Raw genomic sequence first — 20,868 nt, 5'->3', positions numbered from 1 at the left:
TCTTTTTTCTAAGGCACAGAAAAGCTACCTAAATGTCCTTATTGAACTAATCCTGGCTTAATTAAGCCCTGTCTGCGAAACCAGGCCTACATTACCAGGCCTGCATGAAATCTGCACATTCTAATTCAAAGCACTTGTATTTTCAAATAGTGTTACAAGTATTTTAATACTAAGATGACGTGGCATAAATCTCGGGACCACTGTATTTCACATGGAGGCAATCTGGTGTCCATTCGGCGTCATGAAGAGCAAGGTGAGCATTACCTTTACATTACATTTACATGCACACCAAAAAGCTGGTTATTGTGAGAAATCTGCTTAAGAAGAGAAAGCTCCTGTTACAAGGTAAGCTTGGTGACAGATAAGGAATTACATTGACTTGATACACATGCACACATCACTACCTGATACTACATTTACCATCTTATAAATCAGAATGGTGTTGTGTAATTGTTTTCCCTATTTCAAATTAGTCTGATATTTTTGTTTGTCCGTTTGCTCCAACATGTTTTTCAATTTAATCATTCCTTTTAAAAACTTCACAACCCAGTTTAATTTCAGTCATAATTACCTTTATTTCTTGTAAGAATCCCCCCAAACCTTTTGTTCTGGCTGTTGGCCTTCCAGTTTGATGCTGTACCTTCAAACAGCCCATCTAGCCAGCAGCCATATCACCCTGTAGCCCAAGACTGGTTGCCCACTGAAGCTAAGCAGGGCTGAGCCTGGTTAGTACCTGGATGGGAGACTCCTGAGAAAAAACAGGTTGCTGCTGGAAGAGGTGTTAGTGAGGCCAGCAGGGGGTGCTCACCCTGTGGTCTGTGTGGGTCCTAACGCCCCAGTGTAGTGACGGGGACACTATACTGTCAAAGAGCACCGCCCTTCGGATGAGACGTAACACCGAGGTCCTGACTCTCTGTGGTCATTAAAAATCCCATGGCATTTCTCGTAAAGAGTAGGGGTGTAACCCCGGTGTCCTGGCCACATTCCACACATTGGCCCTTACCAATCATGGCCTCCTAATAATCCCCTTACATTGAATTGGCTCTATCACTCTCTCTCCTCTCTCCACCTGTAGCTGGTGTGTGGTGAGCGCACTGGCGCCGTTGTACTGTGGCTGCCGTCGCGCTTTGGGTGTACAGTAGTACATATGAAAGCGCTATATAAAATGCCTCATTCTATTCTATTCTATTCTATTCTATTCTATTCTATTCTATTCTATTCTATTCTATCTGGATCAAACAGTTTTTGTATCATTAGCATACCCCCTAATTGGACTGAACCATTTGTAGTTTTGTCTGGGGGGAGGGGGAATAGTAGTTGAACAATTCTTTCCTTTCTTTCCCTTTTCTATTTTGTGGATAAGTACCCATGGGTTTACACAGATTAATATTTGGGTAAATGTTATATGAGACCATATGTATATCAAACTCATTTAGAATGAATCATTCTTTTTGAACAAATCATTGTATGATTTAAGAGCATAGCCCTTCAAGGAAGGCTTTAAGACTGTGTCGACCCTTCTGGCTACCGAGGGAATTGACGGCAGTCATTATCACAGATATGTACTGAGTGCCCCGATCCTTTGTTCCTCTGACTCCACCTTGGTCCTCTGAGTCTGCCCTGGTCCTCTGTTCCTCTGGCTCCTCCTTGGTCCTCTGAGCCTGCCCTGGTCCTCTGTTCCTCCGGCTCCACCTTGGTCCTCTGAGTCTGCCCTGGTCCTCTGTTCCTCTGGCTCCACCGTGGTCCTCTGAACCTGCCCTGGTCCCATATTCCTCCGGCTCCACTTTGGCCTTCCGAGCCTGCCCTAGTCCTCAGTTCCTCCAGCTCCACCTTGGTCCTCCGAGGTGCCCTGGTCCCAAATTCCTCTGGCTCCACCTTGGCCTTCCGAGCCTGCCCTAGTCCTCAGTTCCTCCAGCTCCACCTTGATCCTCTGAGCCTGCCCTGGTCCTCAGTTCCTCCAGCTCCACCTTGGTCCTCCGAGCCTGCCCTGGTCCCCTGTTCCTCTGGCTCCACCTTGGTCCTCCGAGCCTGCCCTGGTCCCCTGTTCCTCCGGCTCCACCTTGGTCCTCCGAGCCTGCCCTGGTCCTCAGTTCCTCCAGCTCCATCTTGGTCCCCCGAGCCTGCACTGGTCCTTAGGTCCTCCAACTCCACTTTGGTCCTCCGAGCCTGCTCTGGTCCTCAGTTCCTCTGGCTTCACCTTGGTCATCTGAGCCTGCCCTGGTCCTCAGTTCCTCCAGCTCCACCTTGGTCCTATGAGCCTGCCCTGGTCTTCTGTTCCTCCAGCTCCACCTTGGTCCTCCGAGGTGCCCTGGTCCTTTGTTCCTCCAGCTCCACCTTGGTCCTCCGAGGTGCCCTGGTCCTCAGTTCCTCCGGCTCTACCTTGGTCCTCCGAGGTGCCCTGGTCCTCTGTTCCTCCGGCTCTACCTTGGTCCTCCGAGGTGCCCTGGTCCTCTGTTACTCCGAGCCTGCCCTGTTCCTTTGTTCCTTCAGCTCCACCTTGGTCCTCTGAGCCTGCCCTGGTCCTTTGTTCCTCCAGCTCCACGTTGGTCCTCTGAGCCTGCCCTGGTCCTTTGTTCCTCCAGCTCCACGTTGGTCCTCCGATCCAGCCCTGGTCTTCAGTTCCTCCAGCTCCACCTTGCTCCTCCGAGATGCCCTGGTCCTCAGTTCCTCCAGCTCCACTTTGGTCCTCTGAGCCTGCCATGGTCCTCAGTTCCTCTGGCTCCACCTTGGTCCTCTGAGCCTGCCCTGGTCCTCAGTTCCTCCAGCTCCACCTTGGTCCTATGAGCCTGCCCTGGCCCTCAGATCCTCCGGCTCCACCTTGGTCCTCTGAGCCTGCCCTGGTCCTCAGTTCCTCCAGCTCCACCTTGGTCCTATGAGCCTGCCCTGGCCCTCAGATCCTCCGGCTCCACCTTGGTCCTATGAGCATGCCCTGGCCCTCAGATCCTCCAGCTCCACCTTGGTCCTATGAGCCTGCCCTGGCCCTCAGATCCTCCGGCTCCACCTTGGTCCTATGAGCCTGCCCTGGTCCTTAGTTCCTCCAGCTCCACCTTGGTCCTCTGAGTCTGCCCTGGTCCTTAGGTCCTCCAACTCCATTTTGGTCCTCCGAGCCTGCCCTGGTCCTCAGTTCCTCCAGCTCCACCTTGATCCTCCGAGGTGCCCTGGTCCTCTGTTCCTCCAGCTCCACCTTGATCCTCCAAGCCTGCCCTGGTCCTCAGTTCCTCCGGCTCCACCTTGGTCCTCCAGGGTGCCCTGGTCCTCAGTTCCTCCAGCTCCACCTTGGTCCTCTGAGCCTGCCCAAAATAATTAGGTCAAAAACGATTTAATATACTTCAAATAGCCTTCTAGTTTTTTATGTTTATTTATAATTAATTTAGGCGGACAACAAGGCTACCAAGTACTGCGCACAGTGCGCAGCTAATTAATTTAAAGTTTTTTTTTCCATAACGTCATTTTTAGTCGATTTTTAGTAAAAAATGTCTGGACCTCAGTTGACCAAGATTTTCTTTGGTTGATTACAGCCCTAGTTTTTATAGCTCTTTGAGTTTAGTTTCTTTACCTCTGTTTAGTCCTGTTTCCCTTGTCTACTATTGTTAAGGATTTTTTAAATTTAGTTTATTTTGTATTTTTTTCTCATTTGTAATAAACTGCTCATGGGTTAACACTCTCCTTTATTGGATAATACAGAACACTTCTTTCTTTAAGAAGTTTAGAATAAGCCATTTTCTTAAGTGTATGTAGGCAAGGCAAGGCAAGGCAAGTTTATTTATATAGCACATTTCATACACAATGGCAATTCAAAGTGCTTTACATAGAAGAAATTAAAATAATAGCAAGAAATAAGAATAATTAAAACCGTTAAGAAGAATAAAAAATAAAATACAGTATAGTAAAAACAGTCGGACGAACATTGGCACAGTGCTCATTCAGTAAATGCATAGCTAAACAGATGTGTTTTGAGTCTGGATTTGAAAGTGACTACTGTAGGAGCACGTCTGATCTCTTCTGGAAGCTGGTTCCAGCTGTGGCTGGCATAATAGCTAAAAGCAGACTCGCCATGCTTTGAGTGAACCCTTGGTATTTCTAGCTGATATGATCCTAGTGATCTGAGTGATCTGTTGGGTTTATATTCAGTGAGCATATCTGCAATATATTGAGGTCCAAGGCCATTGAATGATTTATATACCAGTAATAATACTTTAAAATCAATCCTAAATCTAACTGGGAGCCAGTGTAAAGACCTGAGGACTGGTGTGATATGTTCATATTTTCTGGTTCTGCTCAGAATCCTAGAATACAGAACGCGGCAGAAGAATGAGTTGCAACTGTCTTATAGTCTTTTTGGGAAGGCCAGTGAGGAGTCCATTACAATAATCCACCCTGCTGGTGATAAAAGCATGCACAAGTTTCTCTAAGTCTTGTCTGGAAACAAAGCATCTAATTCTTGCAATATTTTTCAGATGATAGTATGCTGGTTTAGTTATTGCTTTGACATGACTACTAAAACTAAGGTCTGACTCTAGTGTCACACCAAGATTCCTGACTTGATTTTTAGTTGTTTGACCCCTAGAGTGAAGGTATGCGTTCACCTTGAGAACTTCATCTTTGTTCCCAAACGCAATGACTTCAGTTTTGTCTTTGTTTAACTGAAGAAAGTTTTGACACATCCAACTGTTGACTTCATCAATGCATTGGCACAGGGAGTCAATGGGGCTGTAATCGTTAGGCGATAGGGCTAAGTAGATCTGTGTGTCGTCTGCATAGCTGTGGTAAGCAATTTGGTTCTTTCTCATTATTTGGCTCATTGGGAGTATATACAGGTTGAACAGGAGTGGCGCAAGAATTGAGCCTTGAGGGACTCCGCATGTCATAGATGTCCACTCAGACTTATGATCTCCTATACTCACATAATAACCTCTCCCTCCTAAGTATGACCTGAACCATTTTAGGACTATCCCAGAAAGCCCCACCCAGTTTTCCAGCCTGTCAAGAAGTATGTTATGATCGACAGTGTCAAATGCAGCACTGAGGTCGAGTAGTACCAGCACTGATAATTTGCCTGAATCAGTATTTAAGCGAATATTGTTTATTATCTTTATGAGCGCTGTCTCTGTGCTGTGGTGCGGTCGGAAACCAGATTGAAAATTGTCAAAGTATCCATTCGAGCATAAGAATTTGTTCAGCTGATTGAAGACAGCTTTTTCAATGATCTTGCCTATGAAAGGAAGATTTGAGATCGGCCTATAGTTGCTTAATATGGTCTTATCCAGATTGCTCTTTTTCAGGAGGGGCTTGACAACTGCAGTTTTCAAGGAGTTTGGAAAACTCCCAGAGAGAAGTGAGGCATTTACCACTTCTAGAAGATCTGCTTCTAAACTGTTTAACACACTTTTGAAAAATGATGTGGGGAGTGTGTCAAGAGCGCAGGTTGATGTTTTAAGGTGCTGTATGGTTTCTTCCAAAATTTTGCAATCAATTTCTTTGAAATCAGACATAGTAACTACTTTCTCAGGTGGTTTGATCTGTCTGACCCCAGGGCAACTCAAGGATGTGCTGATCACCTTTCTGATATTATTGATTTTCTCAGAGAAGAAAGAAGCAAACTCACTGCACTTGTTGTCTGAGAGCATTTCACTGGGAATCTGGCTTGGGGGGTTTGTCAGTCTCTCTACAGTAGCAAAAAGAGTGCGTGTGTTGTTTAAATTACTGTTTATAATATTTGAGAAGAAAGTCTGTCTAGCTTTGCCTAGTTCCATATTGAAAGCATGAAGGCTGTCTTTGTAGATGTTATAATGAACTACAAGTTTTGTCTTCCGCCACATGCGCTCTGCTTTTCTGCATTGTCTTTTCATATTTTGCACTGCTGTTGAGTTTCTCCAAGGTGCTTTTTGTCTGCCGCTCTTCTTCCTGACTTTCACAGGAGCAATATCATCAATTACACTTTTAACTTTTGAGTTAAAAGAATCAAGGAGAAAATCAACAGAGTCAGCAGATATACTTGGTGTTAAGGATATAGCCTTCATGAATATTACACTAGGTGTTCTCATTTAAGCATCTCTTCTTGACAGACACAGATCTAGCTTTAGTGGCAGGAGAGATCAATAAATCAAAGAAAATACAGAAATGATCAGACAGTGCTACATCCTTAATAGCAATCGATGAAATGTTTAGACCCTTACTGATAAGTAAATCTAGAGTGTGTCCACGATTGTGTGTGGGTCCATGTACATGCTGAGTCAGATCAAAAGTTTTTAAAACACTTTTGATTTCTTTCGCCATATTATTCTCTGCACTATCTATGTGGATGTTACAATCTCCAGCAATGACAAAACAGTCAAACTCTGATGTAATTGTTGATAACAGTTCTGTAAAGTCCTCAGCAAAGGCTGGAGAGTATTTTGGAGGCCTGTAAATAATGATAAGTAAAATGCGTGGAACACCTTTTAACACAATACCCAGATATTCGAAAGACAAGTAATTCCCAAATGATATTTGCTTACATTGATAGATATCTTTAAAAAGAGCAGCTAGACCCCCACCTCTCTTAACAGCTCTGCAGACACTCATAAAAGTAAAGTTAGGAGGGGCTGCTTCATTGAGGACTGTTGCACTGCAGCTGTCTTCTAGCCAGGTTTCATTCAGAAGCATAAAATCCAGATTGTTTGTGGTTTTTAAGTCGTTGACAAGAAGTGATTTATTTTTAAGTGAGCGGATGTTAAAAAGTGCTAACTTAACAGTTTTACTTTTCCCCACAGCAATCTTAGTTTGACGTGTAAGAGGCACCAGATTAGTTAGGTTTGCTGTATGGCTATTGAAGGCCTTAGACTTTCTATCTTGTAATAGAACAGCAATAGAGAAAGATACAGGCACACTGGGTTCCCGTTTGTTCTGTAAACATTTGAGAGAGTTACTGTTATCAAAACGGGGACCCGACACATATCACTGGGAGCTGGTATCAGTTGTTTTTGGTTCACCTCGAGAAGATGGAGGAGGGTGTGGGCCCTGGCGTTGTGGCAGAGGCCGAAGAGCTCTCACAGGAGGAGGAGGAGGGCGAGCTGGGCCCGCAGGCTTGGGTGCAGGCTTTGATGCGGGTGGTAATGGTGCCTGTCGTTTTTTGGTTGGTATCTGGGGGCTTGCAGCAAAAGAGTGGGATAGTCTGGTTCCAGCATACACCAGTTCTTCCATTTTCTGTGAGAAGCACAGAAGTGGAGTTGCTGGCGAGAGAGATAACGTGTCTGGTGAGAGGAGCTGTTGCTCTGGTGTTATCGGAGGCTGTGATATGCTGTCCTGGCTTCCCTGGCTGTTTTCCAGGAAGTCGTCCTTGGGTGCTGAATCTTCAAGCAGTTCTGATATGTCTGTCTGTGGTGAGCTCTGTGGGCAGGGCTCAGCTGAGATTGTGTCCGTGAGCAGAGGTTGTTGTGGCGGAGTGGTGTTATCATGTCCATTTTGCTGTAGTGAAGTCCCGTGGTCATTCATACCAGATTGTGTCCAGATGTGGACACAATCTGGTATGCAATCTGGACACACACCTGTGTCCAGGTGTGTGTGTGCCATTCAGATTGAGTTGATTGGCACACACTGCAGAAGGATGATTGAGGGAGAAGTAGATATTGTCCTTTAACACTCTTGAACCAAGTTTGTTTGGGTGATGGCCATCCCGATGAAACAATTGTCTCTGACTCCAGAAAAGATTGAAATTATCAATGAAGTTCACTCCTTTTATATTGCAGGTTTTTTTGCAGCCATGTATTTAGCCCAAGTAACCATGAAAACCTGTTTGTTCCTCTTGCTGGGAGAGGTCCACTGATGAATGTTTGAACTTTCAGTATATCAAGTGTTTTCATGGAAATCCTTCTTAAGGAGTTCTGACTGCTCTTTATGAATATCATTCTTCCCCACATGAATGATGAGTCGATTTGCAGTCTTATGTTTCATCAGAATGTTCTGAAGTTCCCTGTTTATATCAGAAGTTGTTGCTTGTGGAAGGCAGCACGTAGTTGTGTCCCTGGTGCTAATATTTCTGATTATGGAGTCCCCCACTATCAGAGTCCTGGGCTCGGCTGCGCTCTAAACTGAGTGCCGCTGTCTGCTCGACCTTGGGCGCCAGTTAGCATCAGTGTTAGCTACTAGCCCATTCAGTCTGTGTTCGATCACATTCATCACATTTGGGGATTCCTCATTTACATTCATTAGCACTTCAAATCTGTTCTCAAGATGTATAGGCGGTGGTTGGAGACCAGTGTTTGCAATCCTTGTCAGAGCTGTATCTGGGGTAGAGGATGCTACTGCGGCAATATGTGATGCTCGTGACAATCTGATGTCTCGAGTGCCTTTGGGTCTCGCTCCCTGTTTGTGCCATCGATTAGTAAGTCGATCGGCTTGTTTCTCTACCTGTCGAGGAGCACTAGTTTCATGGGACTCACCGGTATGCTGAGGGTGTCCATGACGAAGTTCTGTTGTGTGTCCCGTCTGGTTTGGTGGTCCCGTAAGTAACTTTGTTTCAAGAACTGCAATCCTTTGTAAAAGTCTGTGGCAGTTAGTGCAGCAAGTAGATTCCAGAAGAGGCATTTTCTCTCTTATCCTTGTAGGCAGTTGTGTTTTCCTTTCCCGTAATGTAAGCTGGTCGGGTAAAAGAATTCTCAGTTCTTGTAGTAATCCAAACTTTGTCGTATGAGCACTGTGCTGAAGTTAAAATTAGGTGATAAAGGGAAATAAAATAAAGGAAATAAATATAAAAAAAATAGGAGATAAAATGTAAAAGCGATAGAGCAAAGCGCGGAGCAGTAAGCAAGAGCGTCCGAACAGTAGCTGAGCAGGAAGTTCCATGTAAACGTTAATGACTATAAGTGATTTACATTTGGGACTCTTTAAACTTGAACTTGAATTTAATACCATGTTCTTACCAGGCACAACATGCAATTTGTCTGTCCACACAGAAAACAGAACAGTTCTGCTAAGAAACCAGCCGATCAACAAAATGAATTAAATATGACCTTTTGATTCTGTTTGCAGCATTCCTTACTACTCTAATGCTGTCTTCAGATGATGACGTATGGATTGGTTTGAATGACGCCACTTGGGAGAGTAGGTTTGTGTGGACTGATGGTAAAGGTGTCAGCTACACAAACTGGGCTAAGGGTCAACCTTCATCAGTCCCAGACGGCCCTTCCAGGATGTATGGCTACTTTGATTCAGAGGCAGGTATTCACACCATATTGCTGACAAAGGCTATCCAGTATCTATAAAGATGACCAGAATTATCAGAGTTTCTCTTTTGAGATGAGATGTTTATGCCAGACATACAAAACATTCAGAAATTACTCAAATCCAAATCTGACTGAAAAAAATATTGTTTTTCTTGTGAAGCACACTTTTTTTCTGTTGCAAAGAAATGCCTCTTAGAAATCACTTGAATGAACATTTCGATGTCTAAGAGTTGTTCTACTTGTTACCAGACAGAGGACACGTGACACAAGCAAATCTGACCAAAAATCATATATATTTTTTGTTGTTTACCTGACATTTTTGTAAAAAAAACAAAACAAAAAAAAACCACTGTTTGGAGAATTCATCTTCCAGAATGCGTTTTAATAAGTTTTGGGAGTTTATTTTTAGTCCATCTCCTACCCTGAAGTCCGTTTTGCAGAGATAGACTAAAAATAAACTCCCAAAACTTACTTTCAGATTCTGGAAGATGAATTCTCCAAACAGTGGTAGAAGAGGATGTGGTGCTGGTCCTTCAAGAGTCACTCTCAATCTGTCTGTCTATAAAGCCTATAAAAAACAGTCTTCATGTATTTCACAACACTTCAGCTTGTGATTCTTAAGAGGGGGTTTATTTTTAGGATTCTTTACCTAACCCAAGTCTCTGAGACCCTGACACCTTGCTCTTCTGGAGACTCCAGGTAGGCTGCAGTTCTGGAAAATGGTGGCACTGGAGACTAAAGGGTTCCTGATGGTTTCACACTTAATTCTTCATTCTTTTGCAGTTAACATGTGTCTTCTTCTCCACCTGTGTTTGTCTGACCTTGCTGACCCAATGAGCATTTCACTGTCCAATGGTCATGCCTTAACTGCCATCTCTAGTATTGCATTAGTATTGCATCCTTCTCATGGGCATTTCATAAATTTTGACTTTTCAGTCTGAGTTAAATCACTTTTTTGGCTTATTTTATTTGTAAAAGAAAACTTGCCTAATAATTCTGCACACCTGAATATAAGGTGTTTTTCATTTCCAGCCTTCATGAACAATTATATATCACTTATAAATGATTAAATACAAAATTAATAGTAGTTATTAAAATTAATATGGTTTGGAATTGGCAAAATGTGCCTGAGAATAAAATATGATCAGAAAATCAACGTGCCTAATAATTCTAAGATTATTACTAATTCTTAGTTTTTGCCTAATAAAACTGAGGACCAGGGCAGGCTCGGAGAACTAAGTTACCTCGTATAAATTGTTTGTTTGGTTGCTTTTTTAAATGCTGAGTTAATTTATCTGAACTCTGTTCCATCCAGAACTGTGACTGTGTCATCATGGTTAGACACCCAGGAGAGATGACAGGTGTGTGGAAAGTAGAAATCTGTAGAGATGAAAGAGGTTTCATCTGCAAGAGGACAACAGGTTAGAGGGGATTATCCATTTATACAATGATTTTAGTTAGTATCATGTTATCACTTACATTATAACACAATAATATCACTTACAACATCTCACCTAATGTATGTGACCTGTGTGTAACCTTGGTGTTATAGACTCTCAGCTGCCTCGTCCTGTGAGCACAGTAAACCCACAACATTTTTTCACACTGGGAAATGATTCATACAAGGTGCAGATGGAGAAAATGAGCTGGTATGAAGCGAGGAGACAGTGTAAAGCAGACGATGCTGACCTGGCCAGTGTGCTGGACTCCATCAGCCAGGCGTACACCATCCTCAGAGCCAGCAAGCTGAAGGAGCCTCTGTGGATCGGCCTCAACAGCAACTTGGTACACAGTAAACTTTAAAATGCATGTAAAAAAAAAAAAAAAAGCTAATTATGTCAAGCTAATTATAAAATGCTAACATAGCATGTGCGTGAGTCTGTAACATGGGTTACAAAGATTTTGCCAAATGATAAATATTTCCTTGATTAACATCCTTGTTGATCCTGGAATAAAATTTTATTATAGTTACATTAAAATTATTTTTTTATTTCTGAATGGATTACTTTTGGATAACTATTACTATTTTGATAATGGCGCTGCATCCAAGGATTCTCTTTGCTTTAGTTGCGTCAATGCTCTCGCGTCTAGTGTAGACACGTTGTTTTGGTTGTTGGTGACTTTCAAAGTAGATCGTTCATCTTCCTGACACAGCCTAATTAGTTAAACAGGGCGCCTTGGTCATTTTGCACAACCCAAATAGTAAGATATTTGACAAAGATCCTTGTCATCGTCCAGCCGGGTTCACTTCTCATCCAGTAGTGTCAATAATGTTGTTGAATATTAACTAAGCAAGCCAAAAGGCGACAGTGGCGAGGTGACAGACATGGAGGGGATAAAAAACAGTGGGAAAATGGTTGGAGGAATAGTTTATGCTTAGATTTCAGGATTAGGGTTAAGAACAGGAAATGTTGTTCCAGGACACATAAAAGATGTTGACTAAATGTCAAAATCATGTTCGCTGCCAGAGTGCAAAGACTTGTTTTTAAAGTCTAACGAATTAAATTTTTTTTGCTTCAGACAAGTGGCCGTTACCGCTGGGTGGACAACTGGCTTCTGAGATACAGCAAATGGGCAGCAGGAGAGCCCAAAAACAATTTAGCGTGTGTATATATTGATACGGATGGCGACTGGAAAACGGCTACATGCAACAACACGTATTATTCCCTGTGCAAACGATCCCCAGGTATTTCATTCAAAATTCTCTATGCAATAAATATCTAGATTGTCTTGCATAATTTAACTTGAGAACTGGTGTGGCATTGCTTGTGTGACCATTTCCTTCACATAGTTAGCTCAAATATAGAAAATGGCAAATCATTTACTTTATACCATGGTCTGTCTTAATACTCGATTCTGATTGGCTGGAAAGTGTGCATTATAACTAAGGTTGGGTATCATTTGAATTTTAACAATTCTAATTCCGATTTCGATTCTGCATATCATTTCAGATTCTTAGCAATTCCTCATTTCAGTTCCAATAAGGTAAAAAAACAACAACTTAGATATCATTCACATTTAGGATTAGGGTTATCTTATTGCAAAACATTTAATTGTAGCTGAATATCAACAGAAATCATCAGGCTAAAGAACACTTACAGAAGAAGGAACATTTGCCTGTGGTTTAAAAATACCATAGAAAAACAACTAGCCTAACTAATATAAATGTCAAGCATTATTAAAGACAAGTAAACACTGAGTAATTAAAAAAGAACAAATACAAAATTAACAATCGCAACAAATAGATACAACTGAACAAAGATAAGAATGAAATAAACAGTGTTTTAAGATTTTCCGGTATTCAGGGACAGAAACTGGAATTAAATGTAAAATAACACGGCAATTTATAAGTAAAATATACATAACAAATATAGTTACAAAAGTTATTCAGTCAAGAATGAGTAAATTTTCTCTTTGTCTTTTGTTGTTTAATTAGTGTTATTATAGAGCAGGAATATTAGTGTTATTATAGAGCGGGAATATTAGTGTTATTATAGAGCAGGAATATTAGTGTTATAGAGCGGGAATATTAGTGTTATTATAGAGCAGGAATATTAGTGTTATTATAGAGCGGGAATATTAGTGTTATTATAGAGCAGGAATATTAGTGTTATAGAGCAGGAATATTAGTGTTATTATAGAGCGGGAATATTAGTGTTATTATAGAGCAGGAATATTAGTGTTATTATAGAGCGGGAATATTAGTGTTATTATAGAGCGGGAATATTAGTGTTATAGAGCGGGAATATTAGTGTTATTATAGAGAGGAATATTAGTGTTATAGAGCGGGAATATTAGTGTTATTATAGAGCGTGAATATTAGTGTTATTATAGAGCGTGAATATTAGTGTTATAGAGCGGGAATATTAGTGTTATTATAGAGCGGGAATATTAGTGTTATTATAGAGCGGGAATATTAGTGTTATAGAGCGGGAATATTAGTGTTATTATAGAGAGGAATATTAGTGTTATAGAGCGGGAATATTAGTGTTATTATAGAGCGGGAATATTAGTGTTATTATAGAGCGGGAATATTAGTGTTATAGAGCGGGAATATTAGTGTTATTATAGAGAGGAATATTAGTGTTATAGAGCGGGAATATTAGTGTTATTATAGAGCGGGAATATTAGTGTTATTATAGAGCGGGAATATTAGTGTTATAGAGCGGGAATATTAGTGTTATTATAGAGCGGGAATATTAGTGTTATAGAGCGGGAATATTAGTGTTATTATAGAGAGGAATATTAGTGTTATTATAGAGCAGGAATATTAGTGTTATAGAGCGGGAATATTAGTGTTATTATAGAGCGGGAATATTAGTGTTATTATAGAGCGGGAATATTAGTGTTATTATAGAGCGGGAATATTAGTGTTATAGAGCGGGAATATTGGTGTTATTATAGAGCGGGAATATTAGTGTTATTATAGAGCGGGAATATTAGCGTTATGACAGAGCGGGAATATTAGTTTTATTATAGAGCGGATATATTAGTGTTATTATAGAGCGGGAATATTAGTGTTATTATAGGGAATTTTAGCGTTATTATAGAGCGGGAATATTAGTGTTATTATAGAGCGGGAATATTAGTGTTATTATAGAGCGGGAATATTAGTGTTATTATAGAGAGGAATATTAGTGTTATTATAGAGCAGGAATATTAGTGTTATTATAGAGCGGGAATATTAGTGTTATTATAGAGCGGGAATATTAGTGTTATTATAGAGACAGCAGGAATATTAGTGTTATTGTAGAGCGGGAATATTAGTGTTATTATAGAGCAGGAATATTAGTGTTATTATAGAGCGGGAATATTAGCGTTATTATAGAGCGGGAATATTAGTGTTATTATAGATCAGGAATATTAGTGTTATTATAGAGCGGGAATATTAGTGTTATTATAGAGCAGGAATATTAGTGTTATTATAGAGCGGGAATATTAGTGTTATTATAGATCAGGAATATTAGTGTTATTATAGAGCGGGAATATTAGTGTTATTATAGATCAGGAATATTAGTGTTATTGTAGAGCGGGAATATTAGTGTTATTATAGAGCAGGAATATTAGTGTTATTATAGATCAGGAATATTAGTGTTATTATAGAGAGGAATATTAGTGTTATTATAGAGCGGGAATATTAGTGTTATTATAGAGCGGGAATATTAGTGTTATTATAAAGCGGGAATATTAGTGTTATAGAGAGGAATATTAGTGTTATTATAGAGAGGAATATTAGTGTTATTATAGAGCAGGAATATTAGTGTTATTATAGAGCGGGAATTTTAGTGTTATAGAGCGGGAATATTAGTGTTATTATAGAGACAGCAGGAATATTAGTGTTATTGTAGAGCGGGAATATTAGCGTTATTATAGAGGGGAAATATTAGTGTTATTATAGAGCGGAAATATTAGTGTTATTATAGAGCGGGAATATTAGTGTTATTATAGAGCGGGAATTTTAGTGTTATTATAGAGCGGGAATATTAGCGTTATTATAGAGCGGGAATATTAGTTTTATTATAGAGCGGAAATATTAGTGTTATTATAGAGCGGGAATATTAGTGTTATTATAGGGAATTTTAGCGTTATTATAGAGCGGGAATATTAGTGTTATTATAGAGCGGGAATATTAGTGTTATTATAGAGCGGGAATATTATAGAGCGGGAATATTAGTGTTATTATAGAGCAGGAATATTAGTGTTATTATAGAGCGGGAATATTAGCGTTATTATAGAGCGGGAATATTAGTGTTATTATAGAGCAGAAATATTAGTGTTATTATAGAGCAGGAATATTAGTGTTATTATAGAGCGGGAATATTAGTATTATTATAGAGCGGGAATATTAGTGTTATTATAGAGCGGGAATATTAGCGTTATTATAGAGCAGGAATATTAGTGTTATTATAGAGCGGGAATATTAGGCTGCTGTCACTTTAAGAGCTGCATGGATCCAATATACTGTTACACACGCCAGCAGAACTGAAACCAGCGTGCAAGTCGTCTCACGCTTGAGTGGTTTGAAATCTGAAATTTGAAATTGTTTCAAAGCAGCTTTACAGAGATACAAAGGAATCAATAAGAGGAATCAAACTTTTTATTTTATAACAAGTGTCCGATTCCTGACCTCAAGTATTCGATTCCAGAATTTAAAATAAATTTCGATTCTCAACCCTAATTATAACCGTTTAATGCACAAGTAGTTCCAGTTAGTTTAGTCTCTGTTCTGCTTAATTTAAAAAAAATCGCTTTATAAAATTTAAAGCTAAAACTTTAAACTTTAACATTAAAACAAACACTTATAGTGCAGTACTTATAGTTTTTATTAGCTGACATTCCTCGTTCCTTCCTTCAGACATTGCTCCCACAGACCCTCCTCAGATGCCGGGGAACTGCCCCGAGTCAAAGAAGCGCAAGACCTGGATACCTTTCAGAGGACACTGCTACGCCTTCATGGCCTCCATGTCTGACAGCTGGGCTCACGCCACAGTGGAGTGCATGAGGATAGGTAGGCATCGCTTGCTGTTAAGTAAATAATCTCTTTTAATTTAAACAGAATCCACATGAATGCAGTGATACTATATTATGCTACTCATTCACTTTCATTTCGAACAGCATTGGAATAAAAGGGTTCATGACATGGATTTAAAAAAATATTTTAATATGTTTCTTACGGTTCACTTATAATGTTAATATAGTATATGTGGAATAATTATCATTCTGAGCCTCTGTCTGAAATGATCCGTGGCTCCTTTCAGGCTTGTCAGCAAACACCTACAATTATGATTGGCTAACGTCACTGCATAGGAAACCGTATCAACCGAATCAAAGTGTTTTGAAAACATTATCTGTGTAAAACTATAATTTATGGACAAAGCATTATGAAATTATTTACTTATGGTTTGTGATGCAGCTGCTGTCAGATCCAATACAGTCGCTGCTTCATCTTTCAACAAAAGTTTATTTGCGAACTCTCCATTACACTGTGCCTCAGCCAAACGCTCAGATCAAACATATAATCCTCTGACACAATCCGGGACGCCATTAAAAAAAATGTTTTATTTAATTTTTTATTTATTCTGACGCTGGGATCTTCTGAAGTCTGTACAGAGACTCAAACCAGCTGTTTGAACAGGAAAAAGTATACAGATGTGTGTTCAGTCATTATAATCTGAACACACATCTGTATACTGTATCAGTGTATCAGCGTCAGTCATTATAATCTGAACACACATCTGTATACTGTATCAGTGTAGACAGCGTCAGTCATTATAATCTGAACACACATCTGTATACTGTATCAGTGTATCAGAGTCAGTCATTATAATCTGAACACACATCTGTATACTGTATCAGTGTATCAGCGTCAGCCATTATAATATGAACACACACCTGTATACTGTATCAGTGTATCAGAGTCAGTCATTATAATCTGAACACACACCTGTATACTGTATCAGTGTATCAGAGTCAGTCATTATAATCTGAACACACATCTGTATACTGTATCAGTGTAGACAGCGTCAGTCATTATAATCTGAACACACATCTGTATACTGTATCAGTGTATCAGAGTCAGTCATTATAATCTGAACACACATCTGTATACTGTATCAGTGTATCAGCGTCAGCCATTATAATATGAACACACACCTGTATACTGTATCAGTGTATCAGAGTCAGTCATTATAATCTGAACACACACCTGTATACTGTATCAGTGTATCAGAGTCAGTCATTATAATCTGAACACACATCTGTATACTGTATCAGTGTATCAGCGTCAGTCATTATAATATGAACACACACCTGTATACTGTATCAGTGTATCAGCGTCAGTCATTATAATCTGAACACACATCTGTATATTGTATCAGTGTAGACAGCGTCAGTCATTATAATCTGAACACACATCAGTATACTGTATCAGTGTATCAGAGTCAGTCATTATAATCTGAACACACATCTGTATACTGTATAAGTGTATCAGAGTCAGTCATTATAATATGAACACACACCTGTATACTGTATCAGTGTATCAGAGTCAGTCATTATAATCTGAACACACATCTGTATACTGTATCAGTGTAGACAGCGTCAGTCATTATAATCTTAACACACATCAGTATACTGTATCAGTGTAGACAGCATCAGTCATTATAATCTGAACACACATCTCTATACTGTATCATTGTATCAGAGTCAGTCATTATAATCTGAACACACATCTGTATATTGTATCAGTGTAGACAGCATCAGTCATTATAATCTGAACACACATCAGTATACTGTATCAGTGTAGACAGCGTCAGTCATTATAATCTGAACACACATCTGTATACTGTATCAGTGTAGACAGCGTCAGTCATTATAATCTGAACACACATCTGTTTACTGTATCAGTGTATCAGAGTCAGTCATTATAATCTGAACACACATCTGTATACTGTATCAGTGTATCAGCGTCAGTCATTATAATCTGAACACACATCTGTATACTGTATCAGTGTAGACAGCGTCAGTCATTATAATCTGAACACACATCTGTATCAGTGTAGACAGCGTCAGTCATTATAATCTGAACACACATCAGTATACTGTATCAGTGTAGACAGCGTCAGTCATTATAATCTGAACACACATCAGTATACTGTATCAGTGTAGACAGCATCAGTCATTATAATCTGAACACACATCTGTATCAGTGTAGACAGCGTCAGTCATTATAATCTGAACACACATCTGTATCAGTGTAGACAGCGTCATTCATTATAATCTGAACACACATCTGTATACTGTATCAGTGTAGACAGCGTCAGTCATTATAATCTGAACACACATCTGTATACTGTATCAGTGTAGACAGCGTCAGTCATTATAATCTGAACACACATCTGTATACTGTATCAGTGTATACAGCATCAGTCATTATAATCTGAACACACATCAGTATACTGTATCAGTGTAGACAGCATCAGTCATTATAATCTGAACACACATCTGTATCAGTGTAGACAGCGTCAGTCATTATAATCTGAACACACATCTGTATCAGTGTAGACAGCGTCATTCATTATAATCTGAACACACATCTGTATACTGTATCAGTGTAGACAGCGTCAGTCATTATAATCTGAACACACATCTGTATACTGTATCAGTGTAGACAGCGTCAGTCATTATAATCTGAACACACATCTGTATACTGTATCAGTGTATACAGCATCAGTCATTATAATCTGAACACACATCTGTATACTGTATCAGTGTATCAGAGTCAGTCATTATAATCTGAACACACATCTGTATACTGTATCAGTGTATCAGAGTCAGTCATTATAATCTGAACACACATCTGTATACTGTATCAGTGTATCAGTCAGTCATTATAATCTGAACACACATCTGTATACTGTATCAGTGTACCAGCGTCAGTCATTATAATCTGAACACACATCTGTATACTGTATCAGTGTAGACAGCGTCAGTCATTATAATCTGAACACACATCTGTATACTGTATCAGTGTAGACAGCGTCAGTCATTATAATCTGAACACACATCTGTATACTGAATCAGTGTAGACAGCATCAGTCATTATAATCTGAACACACATCTGTATACTGTATCAGTGTATCAGAGTCAGTTATTATAATCTGAACACACATCTGTTTACTGTATCAGTGTAGACAGCGTCAGTCATTATAATCTGAACACACATCTGTATACTGTATCAGTGTAGACAGCGTCAGTCATTATAATCTGAACACACATCTCTATACTGTATCAGTGTAGACAGCATCAGTCATTATAATCTGAACACACATCTGTATCAGTGTAGACAGCGTCAGTCATTATAATCTGAACACACATCTGTATACTGTATCAGTGTATAAGCGTCAGTCATTATAATCTGAACACACATTTGTATACTGTATCAGTGTATCAGAGTCAGTCATTATAATCTGAACACACATCTGTATACTGTATCAGTGTAGACAGCGTCAGTCATTATAATCTGAACACACATCTGTATACTGTATCAGTGTATCAGAGTCAGTCATTATAATCCGAACACACATCTGTATACTGTATCAGTGTATCAGAGTCAGTCATTATAATCTGAACACACATCTGTATACTGTATCAGTGTAGACAGCGTCAGTCATTATAATCTGAACACACATCTGTATCAGTGTAGACAGCGTCAGTCATTATAATCTGAACACACATCTGTATCAGTGTAGACAGCGTCAGTCATTATAATCTGAACACGCATCTGTATACTGTATCAGTGTAGACAGCGTCAGTCATTATAATCTGAACACACATCTGTATACTGTATCAGTGTAGACAGCGTCAGTCATTATAATCTGAACACACATCTGTATACTGTATCAGTGTAGACAGCGTCAGTCATTATAATGGCTTCTGTTTGCTTTTGACGCAACGCTCACATCCAGTGAAGGTAAATGTCAGCTGTTAAGAGACTGAACGCCAGTGGGTGGGGCTTATGGTGTGATGATGTATAACTATTGGTCGATGTCTTGCTCTGGAGACAGGCATATGCAAATGTATTTTCCCATGCTATGTCATAGGTCACCCAATATCAAAACCTGCTGTTTTTGGAGCTTGATTAAATAAATGCTTTGTTGATAATGAAGAGGAAGTTTTAAGACATGAAACTTGCAGGATGTTTTAAGTCCTCTTATGTGTCAAAAGATCAAGGCAAATCGGATTTCTCATCTCATGACCTCTTTAATCACTAGCAAATCACAGAAGAAAAAAAAAACTATAATTGCAGAGGTAAAAACTGTGTAATTGCAGGGGCATCGTTGCTGAGTATCGAGGACTCAGTCGAATCCCACTTTATCATTCAGAATGTGGAGATCCTGCAGGATGGAATCAAATCCTTCTGGATTGGCCTGCACCGCAGTCATTCAGGTTAGAAACGCACTTAGTCCAGCAAACACAATACTCAAAATGATCTCAGAACACCCTCTGATAGTGTGTGTGTTGCAGGTGAATGGATGTGGGTTGATAACACGGTGGTGGATTACACGAACTGGAAGCCCCGGATGCCCAATGGTGTTAGTCAGTGTGTGGAAGTGCAGTCGAACACTGGGTTGTGGAACACTGCTCACTGCAGCGCTTACAGGCCTTATATCTGCAAAACTGCAAAAGGTTAATTATCCGAGCACATATACAAATGCAACTTTAATAGTTTATTTTTTCCATTCAGTTTAATAGTAATAAACGTACAAATATGTCTTTATATTTCAGTTATACCACCAACAGAGAAACCATCGATACCACGTATGTATCTACATTTCATTAACTAAGGGATAATGTACATCCAGCCTGTTGTTATCTCAGAATAAACCCGACAGTGTGATCAGGATCAGTTCTTCATCAGTGTCACGAATCCGGTCTGTGGCCTTCTGCCCGATAGCCACCAGAGGTCGCTTCTCCATCATATTGACTCACACAGCACACTGGACTGCATTTCCCATCATTCATTGCACGGACGACACACCCAGCTGATTACACTAATCACTCTCCCAGCTGAGAACTATCTCACAATCACTATCACCAATTACACTCTTTATAAGCCTTGGACTTTCTCTCTGTGATCGCCGAGTATTGTTTAGCGCTTATCCTAGCG

The 20,868-nt window shown here is 39.8% G+C and overlaps 1 protein-coding gene across 1 annotated transcript in view; it reads left to right on the top strand.

Moving 5' to 3' along the window:
• mrc1a (mannose receptor, C type 1a) overlaps positions 1–20,868 on the top strand; it is a 65,437-nt gene that overhangs the window by 40,801 nt on the left and 3,768 nt on the right. The window contains exons 21-29 of the mRNA XM_081347703.1: positions 151–253; positions 9,010–9,194; positions 10,519–10,624; positions 10,756–10,988; positions 11,724–11,889; positions 15,559–15,711; positions 20,031–20,147; positions 20,226–20,387; positions 20,487–20,519. Of these exons, the coding sequence (XP_081203829.1) occupies positions 151–253; positions 9,010–9,194; positions 10,519–10,624; positions 10,756–10,988; positions 11,724–11,889; positions 15,559–15,711; positions 20,031–20,147; positions 20,226–20,387; positions 20,487–20,519 (1,258 nt within the window). The remainder of the gene's footprint in view (positions 1–150; positions 254–9,009; positions 9,195–10,518; positions 10,625–10,755; positions 10,989–11,723; positions 11,890–15,558; positions 15,712–20,030; positions 20,148–20,225; positions 20,388–20,486; positions 20,520–20,868) is intronic.

The sequence above is a fragment of the Scardinius erythrophthalmus genome (genome assembly GCF_964197995.2).
Source record: "Scardinius erythrophthalmus genome assembly, chromosome: 2".
Taxonomy (NCBI): Eukaryota; Metazoa; Chordata; class Actinopteri; order Cypriniformes; family Leuciscidae; genus Scardinius; species Scardinius erythrophthalmus.
This window is presented reverse-complemented; position numbering and strand designations above follow the sequence as displayed.